This window comes from Anguilla anguilla, chromosome 7 (genome assembly GCF_013347855.1).
Source record: "Anguilla anguilla isolate fAngAng1 chromosome 7, fAngAng1.pri, whole genome shotgun sequence".
NCBI classification, from domain to species: Eukaryota; Metazoa; Chordata; class Actinopteri; order Anguilliformes; family Anguillidae; genus Anguilla; species Anguilla anguilla.
The window spans coordinates 14,479,508-14,499,618 of record NC_049207.1 but is presented as its reverse complement, the minus strand read 5'-3'; the positions used below and the strand labels follow the sequence as shown (position 1 = coordinate 14,499,618).

General features: G+C 40.9%; 3 protein-coding genes across 4 annotated transcripts in view; 1 reads left to right on the top strand and 2 right to left on the bottom strand.

The window, feature by feature from the left end:
- Positions 1–392: 392 nt before the first annotated feature.
- On the bottom strand, positions 393–8,545 carry tes (testis derived transcript (3 LIM domains)). The gene is made up of 7 exons (XM_035427441.1): positions 8,348–8,545; positions 6,878–6,963; positions 4,542–5,001; positions 3,312–3,734; positions 2,933–3,148; positions 2,373–2,531; positions 393–1,232 (listed from the first exon to the last, which is right to left on the bottom strand). The coding sequence occupies exons 1-7, from the start codon at positions 8,372–8,374 to the stop codon at positions 1,041–1,043; spliced, it is 1,563 nt and encodes a 520-aa protein (XP_035283332.1). The 5' UTR covers positions 8,375–8,545; the 3' UTR covers positions 393–1,040.
- A 1,650-nt stretch (positions 8,546–10,195) lies between these two features.
- On the bottom strand, positions 10,196–16,310 carry cep41 (centrosomal protein 41). Its single transcript, XM_035427149.1, has 11 exons — positions 16,030–16,310; positions 15,458–15,521; positions 14,753–14,800; positions 14,196–14,257; positions 13,937–13,994; positions 13,614–13,737; positions 13,157–13,326; positions 12,917–12,984; positions 12,513–12,627; positions 11,836–12,051; positions 10,196–11,444 (listed from the first exon to the last, which is right to left on the bottom strand). Exons 1-11 carry the CDS (start codon positions 16,060–16,062, stop codon positions 11,326–11,328), a joined length of 1,077 nt encoding a protein of 358 aa, XP_035283040.1. The 5' UTR covers positions 16,063–16,310; the 3' UTR covers positions 10,196–11,325.
- A 328-nt stretch (positions 16,311–16,638) lies between these two features.
- Positions 16,639–20,111, top strand: part of poc1b (POC1 centriolar protein B) — a 29,324-nt gene continuing 25,851 nt past the window's right edge. Inside the window, exons 1-5 of one of the 2 annotated variants that reach the window (XM_035427148.1) lie at positions 16,639–16,903; positions 17,917–18,001; positions 18,138–18,309; positions 18,635–18,814; positions 19,461–19,568. In XM_035427148.1, the coding sequence (XP_035283039.1) occupies positions 16,889–16,903; positions 17,917–18,001; positions 18,138–18,309; positions 18,635–18,814; positions 19,461–19,568 (560 nt within the window). In that variant the 5' untranslated portion in view covers positions 16,639–16,888. The remainder of the gene's footprint in view (positions 16,904–17,916; positions 18,002–18,137; positions 18,310–18,634; positions 18,815–19,460; positions 19,569–20,111) is intronic. The other variant, XM_035427147.1, reaches the window with a different exon arrangement.

Below are 20,111 nucleotides of genomic sequence, written 5' to 3'. Positions count from 1 at the left end.
GTTTTCCATTTTTTAATTGCAAAAACAAAGAACTTACAAAAAGCAAGACAAAATTGTACATGAATGAAATAAAAATTGTTTGATTTTGAAGGCTTCATTGGTTATTTTCTCCACAACATATTTGATGGCAGTAATGTGTTGATACAACAAATACAGATAGATTTCATGCAAGGCAAAAACTAATTTTATGTGCATGCAGTGCTTTCAATGGGAACTATTCAAGACATTAAATATTTTTATATTTTATAGGTGTATAAAATGTATTCTCTAAGAACTTGAGATCATTAAAATGCTTCTTTATGTTCCTGGATCCTTTCCCAAATATATATATATATATATATATATATATATATATATATATATATGCTGTAAAAATACTAAACAAGAACATCTCTTGCTGTAAAATTTTATTATGTTATAGAATGTGGGTAAGAGGACATAAAGTGCAATTGATTGAACAAAAAATAACTACTGAAATGTAAAGACGTATCATCATGGAAACACATTAGTTGCAAAAGCAAAGAGAACTGATCCCGTCTTTGCCCTGCTAATTGTGTGAAAAGCACATCTTTATACTGCCATGGTAATCTTCACCCCCACAAACCCCCACCCTCCAGACAGAAATAATACACGTATCCCATCTGTGGGAAGGCAACTTCTGGACTGGTCTAATTCAGGCATATCAGTAGTACAATCAACAGAATCAGTCAATCGATCTGAGAGACATGACATAAGAGAAAATGGTCATATCTGCTGCTGGGGTTCACATTACACATAGAGTAGACCTGGCTATACAGTAGCACAGAAAGTGTTTCCTCAAGTGGCACTGAAGAGCAGCCGGCATCTGTTTTTTGGATACAGCAGGACAAGGCTGCAGATACCTTGCCTTGAAAGCGTTAGAACAAATTGGCCCTTTCTTAAAAAAAAAAATTTGTAAGCAGTGTGCCTCTGTATGCCAGAAAGCTCCACATCAAGAGACGGCAGCCATCTGGCTGAATTGTGGAAGACGGTTTGGCTGAAATTGCATAGTCAACCCCGGTCTAAGCCATGGCCTTCTTCTTGCACTCGACAGAGCAGAAGAGCATGCCCTGCAGGGCCATGAAGCGCTGTCCCATAAGGCACTTGGAGCAGCAGGAACACTGGAAGCAGTCAGGCTCGGCATGCCAGTGGTGATCTCCATAGGAAACGCGTTGGGCCTCTGGCTCTATTGGGTTCTGACAGGCAGTACAGCACTGGGGGGACGGGGAGGAAGGGCATGTTAGAATCCACCTCATCCAACTCACAACCAACAAACTGATTTCATTTGTTTTGTCTTATAAACATGGCAGAATTTTTATCTTCATGGCCCCCCTTGCTCACTAGATTCTAATTTTAATGTCCACATTGTCTTCAGTCTCATCAGGAGGATATACATTCCAGACACAAATAAAAATACAAAATTCAGGACAGTACATCTGTAAAACATATGAGAAGACCTTGCAACAATCAACATTTGATATTGGTTTTTAAACTTTAAGAGCAGCAGATCACGGGTGGGGAAAAAAAGAAAAATGTGTGTCCTGAAGGAAGAATGTGAGCTCATTGTGTGCCATAAAGAGTGAGAGCGCGACTGTGAAACATAGTGTTTCTGGAGCTGGCAGCTACAAAAGGAGGTCAGTACTGCTGCTGGAACACCACACATAACACTCTGTTGACCGTCTGGAATTCTCACTGTGTAAATGCCAGAGTTTTGTCCCCTGTTACCAAACTCCCTTCATTTCCCAGTCTGCTGCAGACCAGCGCTGACATTTATGAAGATTTAAGGGACTCTGCTTTTCTGCGAGGCCAGAGAGTGTACCCTGAGCCTCATGCTTTATCTTGCTTGCTTCGGTAATAACCCTCCCTCCTTAAGTGGCGCCTTTGCATGTGCTCAGACATTCTGCTGAGCTTCACCATATCGTTCCCATCATCACCAGGGCTGCAGCGCAGATGGCTTAGCATTTTTCTCTTTGGACAGATTTAAAGCATAAATCTCGGACACCAAAGAAGGATGGGACATTATAGACTGCTCCCAGCCATGGACTTTCCGAATGCAGAGTGCAGAAGGAAAATGCTCAGTTGGGGGTTCCTGGAATAGCCCATTTCCCCAGAGGTGGTGTTGTGAGAAGAGGTTATCACCATTTACCAATCCACATTGGAATATTCCAACTGTAGCATCTCGTGGTGGCATTTTCAAATAAGACCCACTACTAACGCTACTTTTTTGGAAAAAGTTATGGCCAAGGTTGAGATATAGGGAAATACAGGCTAAATGGAATATAAAGTAGTTATAGTATAAAATAGTTATAGATATGTGGCAGGTGTTTAGCATATATTTAGTTGACGGTCATTACCACAGCATGGCTCTTCATGTAGCAGGGCTTGCACACGGGCTTCTCGTTCTCCATGACGTAGGTCTCCCCTGCGAGCACGCAGTCGCAGTCAAAGCAGCAGAAGTGCTTCAGGTGCCAGCTCTGGCCCTCGGCCTGGGTGTACTCATTACTGAAGATCAGCTAGGGAGGAAAGGACCAAGACAATGTGTTCAGTAAAAGTAAATGTAAATCGCATTTTCTCATATCAATTCATACAAATTTCATATGTATTTTTTTCCCCCACTGTGAACTTAAATTTATAAGACACCTTAGAAACCTGCTGTTCTGAGAAATGTACACATTTTACATTTCTTAATTACAAAAGAATTATGCAGTAAGCATATTTTTAATGCAAGCACAGAAAATGACAGCCTAATAACTATATTCCCTCTTTGTGTGATATAAATTCTACATGACTTGTGTTAACAGGAAGCAGAAGGAAAGAGCTCTCGAGTTCTTGTGCGTGGTATCTTCACAGCACTTCCTGTGTTAACAGGAAGCAGATTGAATCAGCCTCGCCCTTCCACTTTGTGGTGCAGTACCTCATCGCAGCCACCACAGCGTGGTTTCTCGCTGTCTCCGTAGTGACGCCCACAGTATAGCTTTCCCTTCTTCCAGAAGTAGATCATGTCCACTAGCAGTTCCGTGCAGGTGCAGCAAACAAAGCAAGCTGGGTGCCACAGGTTGTCGTACCCCGCCCGTTCTGCATACACTGCCGGCTCGCCCTCCTTCATGGGCTTCTGGCAGTGGCTGCATGACTGGAAGAAAACGCATACTAGAGTGAACCTGAATATCTATGGTACACAGTAAATCAGAAGCATTAGTAAATGATTACCTTCAACATACAACTTAACCTGTACACCTAATAAAGGTGGTTTAAGGCATAGCCTTGTCTGTGGTAGGAAGACAGAGCACACTTACATAGGTTTGTCCTGCTGGGCCTCCGGGAGCCCTTGGAGTTCCCAAGGCCCCTACGGCAGCAGTCATGCCCCTGCTTCCAGCTGCACCTCCGGGTCCTGCTTCAACTCCAGCCCCAGGTCCAGCTCCCGCTGGTCCTCCAGCTCCAGCTCCAGCTCCGGAGCCACCCTTACCTCCGGCCTGGGCCTGCACCTGGCTCATCTCCTCGGGCAGTACGAGATCGCCCATGCCCAGAGCGTCCTCCTTGTACTTCTTCACGTACTGCTCCATCTGCCGGACCTCGTTGGGCGAGAGCTCGTGGCACTTGGAGGGGTCCTGGTCGTGCTCCGGCAGCTGTTTGGCCATCTGCTTCTTGCGGTAGGCGGCACCCTCTGACCCGACGACAGGGCGCTTCTCCACGGGGAGCAGCTCGATGTAGCGCACCACCTGCAGGGGAGGGGGGTCAGGGTAATCAGGTGAACACAGGAACAGAAAAGGTTATGAATGTGGGGTCTAGGCGATGATTGCTCCTTCAGAGAAATGCTTGATCACATCAGTAACCCTAATTTCCAGATCAGAGTGGAGCGCAACCTCCAGTGGAATCAACCTTCATATGGCTCATAATTACCTATGAACTTGGCGAGGTGACTGCCTTTGAATTAACTTCTAGAGCTACTGGTGGAGCTGTGTCGATTGGCTAATTCACAGCTGACTGTTCGGTTTATATTGTAAATGAAAAAAACTGTAGTGGAAAATTCAGGTGAATAAGTCACACATTGTCTGCAGTTGACAAATGTTTTTTGAAGTGTTCATGTTTCTATTTTACTATATCACAAAAGAATGTCTCATTTATTTTGTGAGATAGGCACCTATCAATTCCTATGTAATGCTTTTTAGATGTACAGCTCTTTCACTAAGCAGCCCTTACACTTGTGCTCCTTGCTAACCAAGTAAGCAGCTCTCCCAGCATACTGGCAATACTTTAACTCACCACTACCTGGACATCAAAATGACACGTGGTCAGATTTTTACCATCAGAAAAGAGTCAGAAAACAATCATCTCTCAGAATGAGATTAAACCCAGAATAAGCAGAATGGAAAGATCTTTGAGGAAGGATGTTGAGTCAGGCACAACAAATCTAGGCCATAGTAAGTCTTTAAGGTGAAGATCACATCTTAAGCTGTAACTAGAACAAACAGTTTCAAATATGGAAATGCCCCTAGACACAAGTAGATAAGCATAGAGGAACATACCAGGCACTGGTTGGCCACTGGTGGAACCCATTCATAGGTGGCGGTCATGACGGGCACATCCTTCTTTGCAAGCGTGGCGCTAATGGGTGTGGCGTTGGCCACGGTACTGGAGGGCGTGGCTTTTGCAGGCACAGTGGTTGCAGGTGTGGCGTTGGCAGGTGCAGCTTTGGCTGGCAGACCGCTGGCAGGTGCGACCCTAGCGGGCATGGCACTGGCAGATGCGGCATTCATGGGCACGGCGCTGGCATGAGCTGTGCTGATGGGTATGGCACTGACGGGCAGGGTGGTAGGTAGGGTGACCATGGCGCCCCCGTAGCTGGGCACCCCGTCTTTCTTCAGCTTGGCCATAAGGCCTGTGTACTTGGTGTCCTCGAACAGCCTCCCCACCTTCCGGTCTTCTGCCGTGCCCATTTGCACATCGTGGTCCTCTAGGCCGCATTTGCAGTTCCGGCAGATCTTCCTGTGTGAGTCATGGGGGTGGGGGGGTTGGGGTGTGGTCATTCACAGATTATGATAGCGGTTGCTAAGTTAATTCAGGGTTAAGACATACAAAATAAGTGCCAGAACAATCCATTACAAAAGTTATTACATCAAACCTAGTGATGGTACAGTGCAACTTTTGTCCAAGTCATCAGGTCACTGGAAATATATGGTAGCTGCCATTTTGGGATTTGCAAAGTGTCTCCAGTGCAGTCAGCTATATTCCAGGAAAACACTAGGTTAAAGCCATATTGTTGATGTGATGCAGACATGGCATTTCCCTCACCAGGAAGTTATAAATTTAGATGTTGTTCCGTACATACTACTTCCAGTCTGCATCACTAACACTGAGTGAAAATGATCTCAAGTATGAACATTAGGCTTAAACTAGAAAAAAAAGAAAATACTAAAGGCAAAGAAGGAAATAAAAAAAAAACTGAACTTGTCTTTACCATACTTGTGTAAATCAGGCTGAGGCTTGCAATATCAAAGACATTACATCACAACCTTGGACTGCAAGGCATGTATTGGCTTGAAATGACCCATACATGCCAACAAGAATAGAAAAATATATGTCTGTGCCTACGCAATGAGAACTGTGATAGCACTTACAATATTTTTTTGTAAACGTAACCAAAAATAAGTGACGTAACTGAAACAAAAGATTTATTTCGCTTCCACGTCAGCACAAATGCAAGGCACTCTAGATGATATGGCAGAACTGCTTTAAAATTGTTGGCTATGCTTACTTATACCCTTATCCAAAGAGCACCTGGATCAAGCCGAAAACCTAGATGTATTATTAATCGTTTGGACACAATTGTTTATTTTATCTCCTTGAGCGCTCCTAATTCAGTTCTTCTTCAAACAATATTTTTTCCTTTCCTTTTTTTCCATAAATACAGCTTTTCATTACAGCAAAACAACAATCTTAACATAAACTTTATGAATTGGAGATTTTCTGGAAAGACGTTGTTTTAGATGAATGCATTAGTAGCCAGAAAACACAGTAATTACAATGACAAAGACAGCTACAGGGGGATGGGAAAACAACTTTTGGATTCTGGTAAAAGTGAGGTCACAATTTGCTCAGCAACTAGTAAGAGCGAGGTCATTGCCTCCAAGGCCACATGGCCAGCTATGTTAGAGACTTACTTCCCTTCCACACAATGGGTTCATTACAGCCTTTCCTAATGGCTGAGCAAAAATGTGGCATTGTGGGAATGTTACCATAGAGACTGTCCAATGTGGGAGGATGACACCTGTTGTGCCCCCTTCAAGAAAATTACCTAAGCGTACATAACAGTGGGTGGAATGAGAATGCCTTCCCTGTATGGATGGAAATAACTTTTACCATCATTAAGTTCATAGATAAAGACTGCATTGTAAGCTGTTCACTCTGGAATTATGTGAAAGGAATGGAATTAAAGCACCCATTCACTGCTCATTCAAGTGACTGAGCTGTCAGTTAAATGGTTAAATCGTTTGCAGCAGAGATCTTAAGATGCATGGAATAATGCAGGAATCCAGTGTCATTCAATATTTAACCCTTTAACTGGCAGCTCACGATCGGTTGAGCTGCCAGTTAAAGAATTAAGGCCACTAAAAATATGAAATAAAATTTTCCATTTTTCCAAAACTTTTCATCTACAAATGATGTCATTTTTGGCGAACGTCTGACCCATAACTCAGAGCTGTAGTCCTATTGTTGTTATCACTAAGGAACCAGTTATTTTCACCACATTATGTCACCACTGCTATGAAGAAGAAGAGTCTATCTAAAACAGAAAATAATCAAATACACATTAGCCTACACGTAAGCTCAAGGCCTTCATTGCAAAAATCATGACACCAACCTCCAGAAGTGCAGTTCAAAGCCTTCACATTTCTCCTTACACTTCAGGCAGGCAGCTCCGGCACCAATTTCATGGCCCAGTGTCATCTGTGAAGAGATGGATCCATTTCCCTCAGCTCCACTCACACAGCTCACTGGTTATTATTTTAATGGACTATGTGCTTAGTATATCCAGGGGGGCCTTTAGATTTTATATTTTTGCATATTATTATTCATTTATACAGCTGCACATTTACTGAAGTAAAACAAGTGGCATTCTCAAGGGTAGAACGGCACTTCACCATCTGGGAATACAACAACAAACCATCTTGTTAAAAGCTGAATATCCTTAAACTATAAGGAACACTACACTTAAGACCGAACATCAAATTTTTGACATGCACACACTGTGGACGCACAATAGCCTATGTATATTGTGTGTCCAAATAACGTATATTTTGTGTCCAAATAACGACAGTGTCAGTTTCTCACAGAATACCTTTTCACTGTTGTTTGCAAACTCAACTCTTCCATTTAACAGCTATCTATCCTCTTTTAACCTTATTTAACAGCTACATTCAGGACAACTTTTATACAAAAAGCCAGGCTACATAGAAGTTGCACAGGACTTCGGTGAGTTAACCTATTAGTAAAATGTAGGTGTATTTTAGGAGTCATTTCCAATGAGAAAGCATCATTATTTTTTCTGCACTGATTCCATCTCAGCCCCATTCAGCCAGAGGCCTTGTCCAAACACTGCCTCAGCTAGTTTCCTTATATGGAAAAGTATTTTCTGAGGATGAAAGAGCAGCAGCAATCCTGGGCACTCCAGTGTTTTGGAGGCTTATGCTGAATGACTGCAGAAAATATACCTCACTCCTAGGAGAACTGGGAGCCTGCCGTTAAGGAAGTGAGCGGAATGCGAGTCTTGACTCTAGGCTTTTTAAAAGTGTAACCCTGTAAATAATGTTTAGACTGCATCCCCCATTCGGAAAACTGAGCTTTTATTCTGGTTCCCGAATACATAAATATCTGTGAATAATTCCCTCTACCTCTGCATGAATTGAGAAGTTATTGTCCAGATACAGATGGATTAATGTGATCCGAGTCCATCCAAGTGTTGTCAGTTAACTAGCATACGAACTTTTTTCAAATGCATCAGTGCTAAAAATAGACTAAAAAGTATTCAGCTAACAAGTTTACATTACTCTGACACAATTCATTCTTGTTCGGACAATAACACCATAAACTGGTTAAACCGCGGAAGTGATTCGATGTATGGATGGTGCCATAATTAGTTGTCAAGATTAGAAATGTCTAGACCAGAAAAACTAGTGAACAAATGACTCAAAATGACAGACATGTATTATGTTAAAAACTGTGGCAACGCCCCAAAATGAAGCTACCTGGTGGGTTAAAAAATGTTATAGCGCGAGCCACCTTTTCAGGCGTTGCCATATTTTTTCTTATCAGACCCTCAAGAAGTACATACCTTTTTAATTTCCTTTTCTACTTCCATGATAGAGTCCTCGGTATGTTTAAAAAGTGATACAACGTGATAACGTAATACGAATAAATGAGTACAGCAACTTGCTAGTACTGAACTTCAGGTAGCTTTAATTTGGCTGCAGCTCAGCGATCACATACTGCTGAATACAAGTCAGTTTCATTGTTCCCCAACAAGGACTTCCGATATCCACTGATGTGCAACTCTCAACCAATAGAAATTGACAATAGTCGGCGAGGAATGGTGCAGCCAATCACAGCTCGTCATAAAAACATATGGCCCAGATAAACGGACTTAAAAAGTAAACGTAGTTTTTGTGGGCGTTTCGGTCAGTGAGAACAATGCCGATAGATAAAACACACACGTAGAGCCACAACAGGCCTATTTTTTGACATTGTGTTCTGGTCTTTTTTATTTTCTAAGTGAAAACCTGTTTTTCTGTGTTAAAATATTTTTATTCTTAAACTTTATTTAGCCGTTATTTACGTCAACGAATTTAGCACACAAAGAAAAAAATTATTAGGTTAAAAAAAGAGAAAAAAAAGGGCAGGGCTACAGTTTCGCAGCAGCAAGTGACGAATCGCTCTGAATCATCCTTACACTGGTCATAAGCTCTTCCTGAAGACTAAATTCTACAGTATTTATATTGTATAGTGGCCATTGAAATAAGAGATCTCCAACAAAATAAGAAATCTTTATTCAGCAATAGAGATAGATTTACACATACTGGCCTCTTTTCAAATTTTTATCCACAGCTGTCTGCACACAGACACATGCCCCAGTGTCATTCAGAGTTCAGAAAAGGGTTGTGGTTTTCTTTTGCAACTGTCCCTCCTATCACAAGAGAAATATGAGCGGTCCTATGTGTCACTCTGAATAGGAAGGGTGGAGGTAGTACTGAAGCGACATACACTATAACCTTTATCCAGTTGTAGTAGTAATAATGATCAAAATTATATTCAGTGCATTTGGATATTCCAATAAAATGTATTCAGAAATGTGCCTATATATATAGCCTATATTGATGCATTTGTACACCAGGTCTATCATTACTACAGGATCTGGGTATTTTAACAAACCTAGCTATACTGATAGGGTACTTAATTATTATGGTAGTAACAGTGTATGCATGAGAATTGGGTTTTATTTGGCTGCCGTCAGGTCATTCTGCATGCAATCAAACTAACACAAAAAAATGTAGGGGCCAGAATTGAAATGTATCACTAAGCTGTTTTGAATCAGTCACATAAGTGTAAACACTACACCAACATTTGCGTACAGGAAATGCTTTAACAGTAGAGGGCAGCTCAATGTTCCTTGAGGAGAAAAGCAGGGGGCGTTAATTTTCTGTAAGGGCTGCGCAGCACAGGACTGGTTCTCTTCCGCAGAAGCAGAGCTATGGGACCTAGGGCCATTACAGGATTACCTAGGGGTTGACACGCACCTCCACTGCACACCCATACACATTTCTACTGTGCTACTGTACTGTTTTTTTAATTATTGAGATGTCAAATATAATTATTATGCTTCCACTGGGAATAGCGACTCCATTGTAAACTGTCTCAGATTCACAGATTGACGAGGAATCAAGAGTCTGATATACAGAACCACCAGAACCATGTAGGAAAGGTGTTTTGTCTACCTGCTGAGGGCAGGGCAAGGTTGTACCCCAACTCTCCAAAGAGTAAAAACTTACTGTTTCTAGTGTACATTGATGATAGATGTATTAGAAAATGAGGAGTGCAGCTAGTATATTTATGTGATACATACAGGATATAAGGTCTGCAGCTAATATATTTAACAGATAGATGTATTAGGCAAGGAGAATAAACGCTAGTATATTTTTTTGATTTATTAGCTTTTCAACAAAGAAAAACACCAAACACCAGACATGCACAAAACTGTGACTAATAAGTATACACTATATTCATTTTTTTAAATGTCAAGGCAGTTTTTCATAGATTTGTTGGCAGCTGTAGATTAATACTAATATAGTTGCAACTCAGTATCAGCACTGCTCTTTGTTCCAGAAGAAAAACTGTACAAAATAATTAATCATTACAGCAATACATAAAGCTGGCAGTCAAATGTGTGTGCACAAACTATGAATTACCATATCACAGAGCAAACACACCCATGCAGGAAGCTGGCTTCCACATCACCCTACTTCCTCAGCTGCAGCTTTGGGGTGGGTTCAGAATGGGCAGGGACTATGTGGAAATAGGAGATCTTTTAGAGTATGCAATCTATGTGGATATATGTAAAACAAAATTTGCTTCAGTATATCACTGAGTTTGAAGCAGAAAAAATGGAATATATCTGGCATAAACTATGTAATTCCTGCCACATAATAGTGCAATGAACAAATACAGAAAAAATATATCTGGGATCAGTAGGTTTTGCTGCTATAAGGTAGTTGCTATGCATATTTTGAAAACATTTGTTCACAAATTAAATGACTGTAGTTAACCATAAAAACAGGTGTATTACTGTCAATAAAATGTATCCAGTGTAGTTGAACTTCTGGCCATTTAAGGGTATTTCAGACATGCCCATGTGGTGAAAAGGATCATTCATTTTTCACAGGGAAGGAAATTTCCCTCAATAAACGGCACATATTCAACTGTAGTGATATTCAGCCAGATCACATTCACACCCAGTCAGACAGTATTATGTACAGACAACAGTTGGCATATACTTTTGTAATGAAGATTTAAATAAAATACTTTATATAACTAACAGTATCTTATTGTAAAAATGTGATATCACTGGATATTCTGTGCAGATATTTCATCAAAATAAATATGGCCACCACTCATCAATTAAAAATGTTTACACTTTTAAAAGCAACACATTTTAACTATCCAGGGAAAAAGTGGTGGACAGAGCCAGCACTTAAAGACACTGCATAGAACTCAGAACAACAGCCAAGAAGCATGGAGGTAGAGAGGAAACGCAGTACTTCATCTCCAGGGACGACTTCTCTGTGACCTGGAGCCATCTGTCCCTGCCACAGAGAGAGTCTGCTGGCTCGTTCTGCTGGTGGACTTCGACAGGGAGCTGCTCTTCGACGTTACGGTCACTAAGGCGCACGTAAATGTACACAAACACACATCAACCTTTTTGTAGAAACATCTGAGAAACACACAGCACTTATAGCAAATGTCAGTACTGCTTTCGAGTTTATCTGGATGAAAACCCTTATTTTTTCTATTGCGACAAAAACAAAATAATCAGCACTGAATGTGAAACCCCTCTACATAACAGAAACATGGTGAAACACGGTACAGTTTTCTTACTGTAAGGCAGCAGAGAAAAGTGGTTAGAGCACCATATTAGCACCAAGGTTTAAATCCTAGGTATGAATGTAATCTGAATTAATACAGGAAATACAGAGCTGTATAAAATACATTGGCAATGTGAAGCAGCAGAAATGAAACTTACTCATCTGCTCTGTGTAAATGGTCACTCACCATTGGAGGCTGAGGGAACCAGCATCTCCTCCTGGTGCTCCTGGATCTTACTGATATCCTCGAAGGAGAAGCGGCACTTCTTCTCAGCAGGGTATGAACCCTGACCAAGGTGGCCGCGTCCTAGACTCCGGGTTGCCGTGGGAGATAGCAGGCACTGCACCGGGATATTGCCTGTGGTCATGCCCTCTGGAAATTTCTGCCCTATCACCTTCAGCCCTATGAGAGTGAGAGTCAGCGCATCCTGAACATATAATACATCCTGCTCACACGAGTGACAGAGACTCCAGTTGGCTAAGAGCAAACTGACTTGATTTTGAAATTTTAATTTAGGTTATTTTAACAATTTATTTTGGGATTAGGAAACCCTTACTGGACTATCTAGTATAAACACGCTATGGATACATTATGACAATTTTGTAATATCTGATAAATGATCAAATTAACCTGATTAAGTCAAAATTTGGACATTACCAGCTGGGGTGATTCATTCTTTATTTCCTGTTTATAAAGCCAAACCAGCAGAAACATGCGGGCCCATCACCATGCTAACAGATCCGTCCCCATATTAACTTGGCCTTGCATGTGGTGAGCGACCCATCCCAATATTAAGTTAATGTTGAATCATGGTCGTCTATCCTCATGCTAACATGCAGTGGAAGTTCAGAATCAAAGCTCACCTCCAGAGAGCATGAAAACGTTCTCAAATCCTCTTTCAAACATGGTAGTTGCGGCAATGCTTGCTATCCTCTCATCCTCATCATACAAAATTATAATCTTTCCAGGAGAATTTTTCTGTAATTTGTTAAGGCAGTCTATTTTTCAAGGTGAATGGAGCATTAAGGTGGTCCGGTTTCACTTGTGAAGGCACAATATGTAATTTTTAAAAAATGCCGACTTCTTTCCTGGTTAAGTAATAGCATTAACATCATTCAGTCTGTAATTTGTCAATGCATGCACAGACACATACACTCACACCATGGTTGCAAACACCATTAAAAGTATGAATAATTCCTCTTAATAATACTGTGTAAAGATATGACAAGGAAAAGAAAAAAAAAAGCTGATGTATGCCCAAGGATACATATTCCAGCACTTCCTTTGTATATGGGTCCATTGTTCGAGATAGAGTTGCAATTGGGTAATTATATGCTGAAAAACAGACAGTGCTATATTGGAGTAATATTATATTGCGAGTCGAAATTAAAAAAGCTATTTCACAATTCTGATTAAATGGCAGTGAAAGGAAATTATATATTTTTTTAAATGCTATTATCTGGCAAGTCCTGTATCCCGCAACATATGGCTGATGTTTCCCTCTTACCACTGATAATATGGCAACGCTCATAATCCTCTTTGTCTCGAACATCCAGCAGCAGATAGGGACAGTCCGGGTAGGGCTGTTCACTGACTCTAGCGCTGGATATTCGCCCAACGTTGGTGTGTCCCTGTCCATATCTATCCATGTCCAGCTCTCCAACGCCGCTTATCAGACTGTTTAACCACAATGACACCACTTTCACCTGGTTTTATGCATATCATCTACAGATTTGTATTGAGTTTCAGCCTTTGCTCAGTCCTGTACGGTGCTGGGGGGGGGAGTGCTTAGTGCTGTAAAAAACCAATCATGTGACATGAGGTTGTTGACATGACAGTTGAAAAAAGGTAGCTTTGGGGGTGTTCAGATGTGACACAAATACTCAGACAGATGGTCAGATTATGAATAATTTCTTTGTTCAGGGTGATTGAGACATAGGGTGGGTGGAGTTCTCTGCCAATACCTTTGAAGTGTGGACCTTGGGGAGAGCCCAAACTCTGAGTCGCAATCCTCACTAAAGACTGGCATCCCGTCTGGAGAATTGTTGTTCTGTTCCATGTCCGCATCTGACAGAATTGTCACATTGTCTGTAGGACAGAGAGCCCACATGTCTACTCAATATTTTATTTTTTTTGATTATGTATGAAATAAAGCAGCATTAAACAAAACATTAAAAAGTTAAAGAAAAAGTCAGGACATCTAGCTGTAGATAAACAGATACTTCCTCCCCCAAATTTACAAACCAAAACCTTTCTGAAAAGATGCGATAAGAAGAAAGCGTGTTACCATCTAGGTCTTCCACTGCCATGTCATTCAGTTCCGACACTGAGGCCACCTGTATTACCTAATCATGAAGATTTCAAACGTGAACATTTGGACAAGACCTGCACCTTCTGCTTCAAATTAGCATTTATCTTCATAACAGTATTTCCTACAAATGTCTGGAAGTTTGACATGTGACCATTTACAGAGCTATAATATCGAACAATGAGACATCACATGAATGCCTACATATGAACATCATTCCTATATATTCAAAACTTACCAGCTGGGCAAATGTTGACACTTTCAGTCTTTTGAACAGTTCACCTTTTCTATATCTGTAATCTAAAAGAAAGCAACAGAAATGGTCCGGTTTCATTGTTTATCTATTTATCAGAGGGGAAAAATTGACTTTGTCCCCTTTGACACCTTGGAGATTATTTGGAACAAAGTCTCATAATACATTTCATAAAACAGGTTTATCTTGTGACTGTCCACTGACAAATGTATGAGATATTTAGTTCAAGTCTTCAGAAACTGCCAACTGCGCATCTTCTGTCTGATCTTTTGACAGTAAAGCCATGTTGTATTGTTCTCTATACAAAGCATGGAACAAAGCAAGGTGAGAACCACACAGGTAACTGCTCACACACCAGTGAACAAGCCTCATCTACCTCAAACATCCACATGGGGGTGATTTCAATTTCATCCTTCAATGTCCTCATCTCAAATTAACCTGATTAAAAATAATATAAAGGCATTCACATTCAAATGAGAGGTCTCTAAAGCCACTTTTCCTTGTCAACTGAATTGACACTTCTTATATAAAACTGGACTTACTTTTCTTGAGCTCCTCCATTCTCTCCATGTACCGTACCAGACTGCAGCCTAATGATCAAAGGACAATGCAATGATAGCTCTAATGTGTGTTCCCTATAACATACTGTAAGGTGGCAGACAATACTTTTTGGAAACCATGAAATAATACATATTCTTTATTTAAATGATCCAATCCAGCTTAGCTTGTTTTGAGTAGGAAGATTGTTTGAGACTCTCAATTATACATGTGTACCCTGCTAATTCCAGGCAAGACAAACTGAGATTCTAAGCCGATTTAAGCTGTGTTTCTGACACTTCTATCTGGTCATAGCTGGTCTGTGGCTAGCCAAAGCTGGTCTCTAGCGGGGCAAAGCTGGCTGAGGTGGTAGAGTAAGCTAGTGGTCAAACTGGCAGACTAAGTGACTATAAAGGCTAGTCTGGATGACCAGCTAAGTGTCGAAAACACAGCTTTAACCAACTTGACCAGTTTAAGGTTAATTTAAACTGGAATTTCCATCAGGGTATGATATCTCTTGAGTAAATCATAGTCATATTACCAAAAATATGCGTTTGTAACAAAATTGTATTTTGTTTTGTATTGTGTCTGTTGAGTTCTTATGTTTGCTACGTGAATATTTGTTCTTGTGTTATGTTCATTGTGCTAATATGCAACTAGTTTTTGTGTACTTATTACTAATCATTATGCACCTCTGAAGATTAACATACCTGTGTCGACCTTTGGTTTCACATGGTGATATTTAGGGTTCCGTGGAACTCGCTTTTTCATATACTGTAACGTTATCAAACAAGAACAGGACATGTCGATTGGGGTATTACTATGGCCCATCTGGTCTAGAAAAATCCAGGTGCTGTACAAATCGTGTGAAGTTAGGTAACGTAACGTTAATGTTAAGTTATTCCATTCATTTTATATGGGCGGTGGTATGAAGAACTAACTTGCAGTGGCGCCACAATGCTCTAATGCAGACTGTCACATTTCGCTGGCTACACGTTTGGTGGGCTGTCCGATCCTGCACTTGATTCAACTTAGCCAGCTAACTAACGTTAATAAAGGATTTCTAAAATTGCCCCAGGGTTATGTTTGAGGAACGCCCACAAACTAGCTAGCTTTGCTAGCCAACTGCTGTTGGTTTATTTAACCTAGGCGGACTAGCTAAGTTAACTGACATCAAAGGTACTCAAGCTACCGAGCCCACGTTAGCTAGCTAGTTAGTCAGATGCTTCACCGACGACCATGAAAAACACTGAGTAAATACACAGAATTATCCTCCATTCACCTGCGTATTCCCGATACTTCTTGCAGACGACATCTTTTCAAATTGAACCACAAAAACAAACTAAATGACGAGATTCAACAAACTTCTCGCTGATTGACCATAGACATATGCTGCCCAATCGTCGACGCTCTTTCTAGGGTGCCGTGTCCGGTTCAGACCAGGTTGCTTAGCAGCAGCTGACGCGAGACACTCAGAAGCACTTTCTGCTCCACCAGTTGATGGAGGCGATGATGACTTTTAAATCACAATAAAAAGTTATTCTTTAAACACAGACAATAATATAACTAAATATCAATGTTTTGCAAATATACACATAACAAAGTAAGATGGCTAGCAAATTCGCATTTTAAATATCTAGTTCGTATACAAAACATGCACAAAATTACACTGAACTAACAATATATATTAGCGATTGTTGTTACTGTTGCTTGCTATACATTATTTAGCCAAACTGGTTTACTATAGCTACACTATACATTAGCTATATTGACTTTGTGTATGGAAAAGAATGAATGGGGAGGTAGAAAGTTGGCTAAATTGCTAGCTCTCTCATTAATCTGCCCCCCCAAAAAACACAGAAGTGTAACTAGGTAGCTTTGGTTACACCTATCCCCGCATGAAAGCCCAAAGCTACTACTGTAGTATTAGCTAATCAGCTCTCAAGCGGTGGAGCGTGTGGAGGCTGCAGCCAGCTGATATAGAGGAGAGGAACAGCTTGATCGAAGTCTGGCGTTCTATTACCCTGGTCTGAGGAAGCCAAAGCGCGCTCGGTTTGACAGGGAAAGCTGTCATAATGGTTTCCCTGTTGATCTTCCAAATCTGAAGTCCGTGCAATGCAAATAAATAGTGCATCGACCAAATGGCATCTGTTTTGGTAAGAAAAGCGTTTCGTAGCTAGTTATAGCATGTTTTGCGGGCTAGCTAACTTATGCTTGCTTGCATTTTAAAATCCACATAGCCAGTTTTAGCATTATACGAAGTTAACTCCGGCCTTCTTAAGAGGATTTGGATGATAAACACAGCTAACGTTAGCTAACGTTACACTGAACTAGCGAGATATGTTAGCTGTAAATGGTTAGCTCAAAATACAATTGCTGCAGTTCACTATGTCCTTAGTCTAGCTACCACCTAATGTTAAGTTTGTTGCTTAGCTGATTTCCAGCAAGGGTAACTAGCTATATCTATATACTGTAACTAGCCTCCACACTTGGCCACTGTGAGCATGCAATCGTTAGCTAGCGAGGTAATTGGAGAACAATGTTATGATTATAGGAACTGATAGAATAACGTCTTCTCTTATCGTTATCACGGCACACTAGCCACCTTATGATAATTTTCTAGATAAATAAGCCTTGCAAAATAAGTTCCAAACGAATGAGGATCGCTAATAGCTCACGTCTTTCCAATATCGTAGCTGTTTGGCTAGTTTAAACCCATTTAGACAACAGTGCCGCACAATTATTTTAGCCGGTTAGCAGCAAGTCACTTGGGTCTAGTTTAATGCTAACAATACCTGATAACGTCACGAGAAATTAGCTTTATCTATTTTTTGTTTATTGCACATTAGCTGCGGACTTGGAAAGTAGTCAGCATTGTGGCTGTCCTGACAGAAAATATGGATCGGCAAGCAAACCGCTACTGATTGCTATTCCTGGACATTTCTGCTTGCAGATTCAGTGCGAACATTCGATCAAGTTTGCACATCTGATCTAATAACATAATTGCTAATCGTGAATTGTACACTAACACACTGAACTGTATTAACGTCATTAGATCTTCATATTCAATAACTTAATGTTCAATCAGATGTCATTTTGCTAACTAGTGTCAGAGTCAACAAAGTAATTAAAAGACATGACCAATATGCAAAAAACTTTGTTATTTTAGGAGGATCCTTCCCTGGAACGACATTTTAAAGGCCACAAGGGTGCAGTCACGTGTGCTGACTTCAGTCCCAACAACAACCAATTGGGTATGTTAGCTCTACTCAAGAAAGCAACACAGCCATTACTTAGTTTACACTCAGAATGGTGTGGCTTCTGTCAGCAATGACACAGCTCCCTGCTCAATCACCTGCAGACTCGATTCTCATCTTTTTGTATGTACAGTTACAGGCTCAGCAGACACAAACCTCATGATCTGGAACTTGAACCCCAAGGCCAAGGCATTGAGATTTGTTGGACACCGTGATGCCATCACAAGTGTTCAGTTTTCCCCCTGTGGAGATCTGGTGGTTTCTGCATCCATAGACAAAACAGTCAGACTGTGGACACCCCGCTTGTGAGTTATGGTCATCTGTTTATTAAATACATTTTTAATATAAATAGGAAAATGTTCTTTGAAGAGTTTCTTTTCTTTTCATAGCTTAACTGTGTGCAAAAGGGAACTATTTTTAGAAGAGTTATTCTTTTCAAACGTAAGTGCAATGACACAAAAGATTAGCTAGCATGTGTGAGTTCTGTTTGACTGAATTATGTAAGCGTTTCTTCATTCAGTGATAAAATTCACATTATTTTATATGGGTGGCACCAAAGCTGAGTGACCCTAAATACGTAGTTGTTCCCACTTTTAGTTGAAATCTTTTGTGTGCACACGTATCTTCTAGTAATGGAGAGTCAACGGTGTTCAAAGCTCACATGGCCCCAGTGCGCAGTGTCAGCTTCTCCCATAACGGCCAGAGGCTGGTCACGGCCTCCGATGACAAGTCTCTGAAGGTGTGGAGCGTTCATCGGCAGCGCTTCCTGTACTCTCTGAGCCAGCACACCAACTGGGTCCGCTGTGCCAGGTAAGAGCCCAAGCCTGTCAAAGCAAGTGTAGTGATTAGCCTGATGTGCTGTCAGCTATGTCACATGTCCTGGGTCATATGCTGTCAAGTAATAAAGATTGGTCCTATCAGATAGTGTAGTCTGCAGTCAGGGTGCATACTCCCTGTGAATGTGATCACAGCATGCCTTTATTGTGGAATCCAGTCAGGAGGTACAAAATAAAAAGACAAACTGTATTTACCTGAAGGTCTTTGACTTGTCTGTCTCAGATGAAAGATTACATCACACTGCTGCTACCTACCTGCTTTTTTTGTTTTCATTTTTTTTCATTGTTAAAGCAGTATTGCCTTCATTCACATAAATTTCATTATAACATTAACATTTAGCCTTTTAGCAGTCACTTCTACACTCCAACATATATTATAACATATTGTTCGTACAGAATGTACTGTGTGTTCTCTAAAGTGCGCTGTGACATTTACATCAAGAGCACCATATAAAAATAAATGTAATGATTCGTTCTGCTTTGGACAAAATTCTTTGTCCCTGTTTACATCATATTGTGTATTAATTGGAAAGGGCTCATTTTCTTCGGGTGCCACTCATGCGGTCTGACTGGGCTGAAGGAGAGCAGGTTCTGTGGTCTCATACCTCCCTGTTTCTCAGGTTTTCACCAGATGGTCGTTTGATTGTCTCCTGTGGTGATGACAAGACGGTGCGCCTCTGGGACACCAACACCCGGCAGTGTATCAACACGTTCACCGACTGTGGAGGGTAGGGGCTGAAATTTAATGTGGCAGCACAAGGAGCAGTGGATTTGATTACTGGAATTATTGGATAAAACCTGTTCACTTTTGTATTATTCCTACAAATTGAGTGGGGCATACTTTAATCTGGGGACATTCAGTTTAACTGTGATAGGGTCTTGTCCAAAATCCAGCACATTGTCTAAGTGGTATGTGGGTAAAAGTTTCTGAAAGCTCAAACAGTAAATGCCAGAAATTGGACCAAGTGCACTTACTTTTAATTGTATTTTTATGCTTGCGCTTGCCTTAGGTTTCAGGTTATCTGCATAATTTCCTCTGTCCATGTGGCGTTGAAACCTGCAGACAGAGTGGCGGTTAAACAGGAAACAAAAAGAGTCAGCTAATCTGAGCACAGCTGCTCCATTTTAATCAACTGGAAGTATGCCAGAATGTATGTGTATATTCAGAATGTCCATGAGAGGGCGCTATTAAGTAGTCTGGCACAATATGTTTGTAAGAATAGCATCTGTCTTGGAAGATTGTAGGCTTCCAAGCAGATTATCTTATTAAG

Coding starts and splice junctions, on each gene's coding strand:
- cep41 (XM_035427149.1), bottom strand. CDS start 16,062: ATGTCGTCTGCAAGAAGTATCGGGAATACGCAG. Junction 15,522..16,029: donor GAAGTATCGGGAATACGCAG/GTGAATGGAGGA, acceptor ATAACGTTACAG/TATATGAAAAAGCGAGTTCC. Junction 12,052..12,512: donor CGTTTTCATGCTCTCTGGAG/GTGAGCTTTGAT, acceptor TCACTCTCATAG/GGCTGAAGGTGATAGGGCAG.
- tes (XM_035427441.1), bottom strand. CDS start 8,374: ATGGAAGTAGAAAAGGAAATTAAAAAG. Junction 3,735..4,541: donor CAGTGGCCAACCAGTGCCTG/GTATGTTCCTCT, acceptor CCTCCCCTGCAG/GTGGTGCGCTACATCGAGCT. Junction 3,149..3,311: donor GCCCAGCAGGACAAACCTAT/GTAAGTGTGCTC, acceptor GTTTTCTTCCAG/TCATGCAGCCACTGCCAGAA.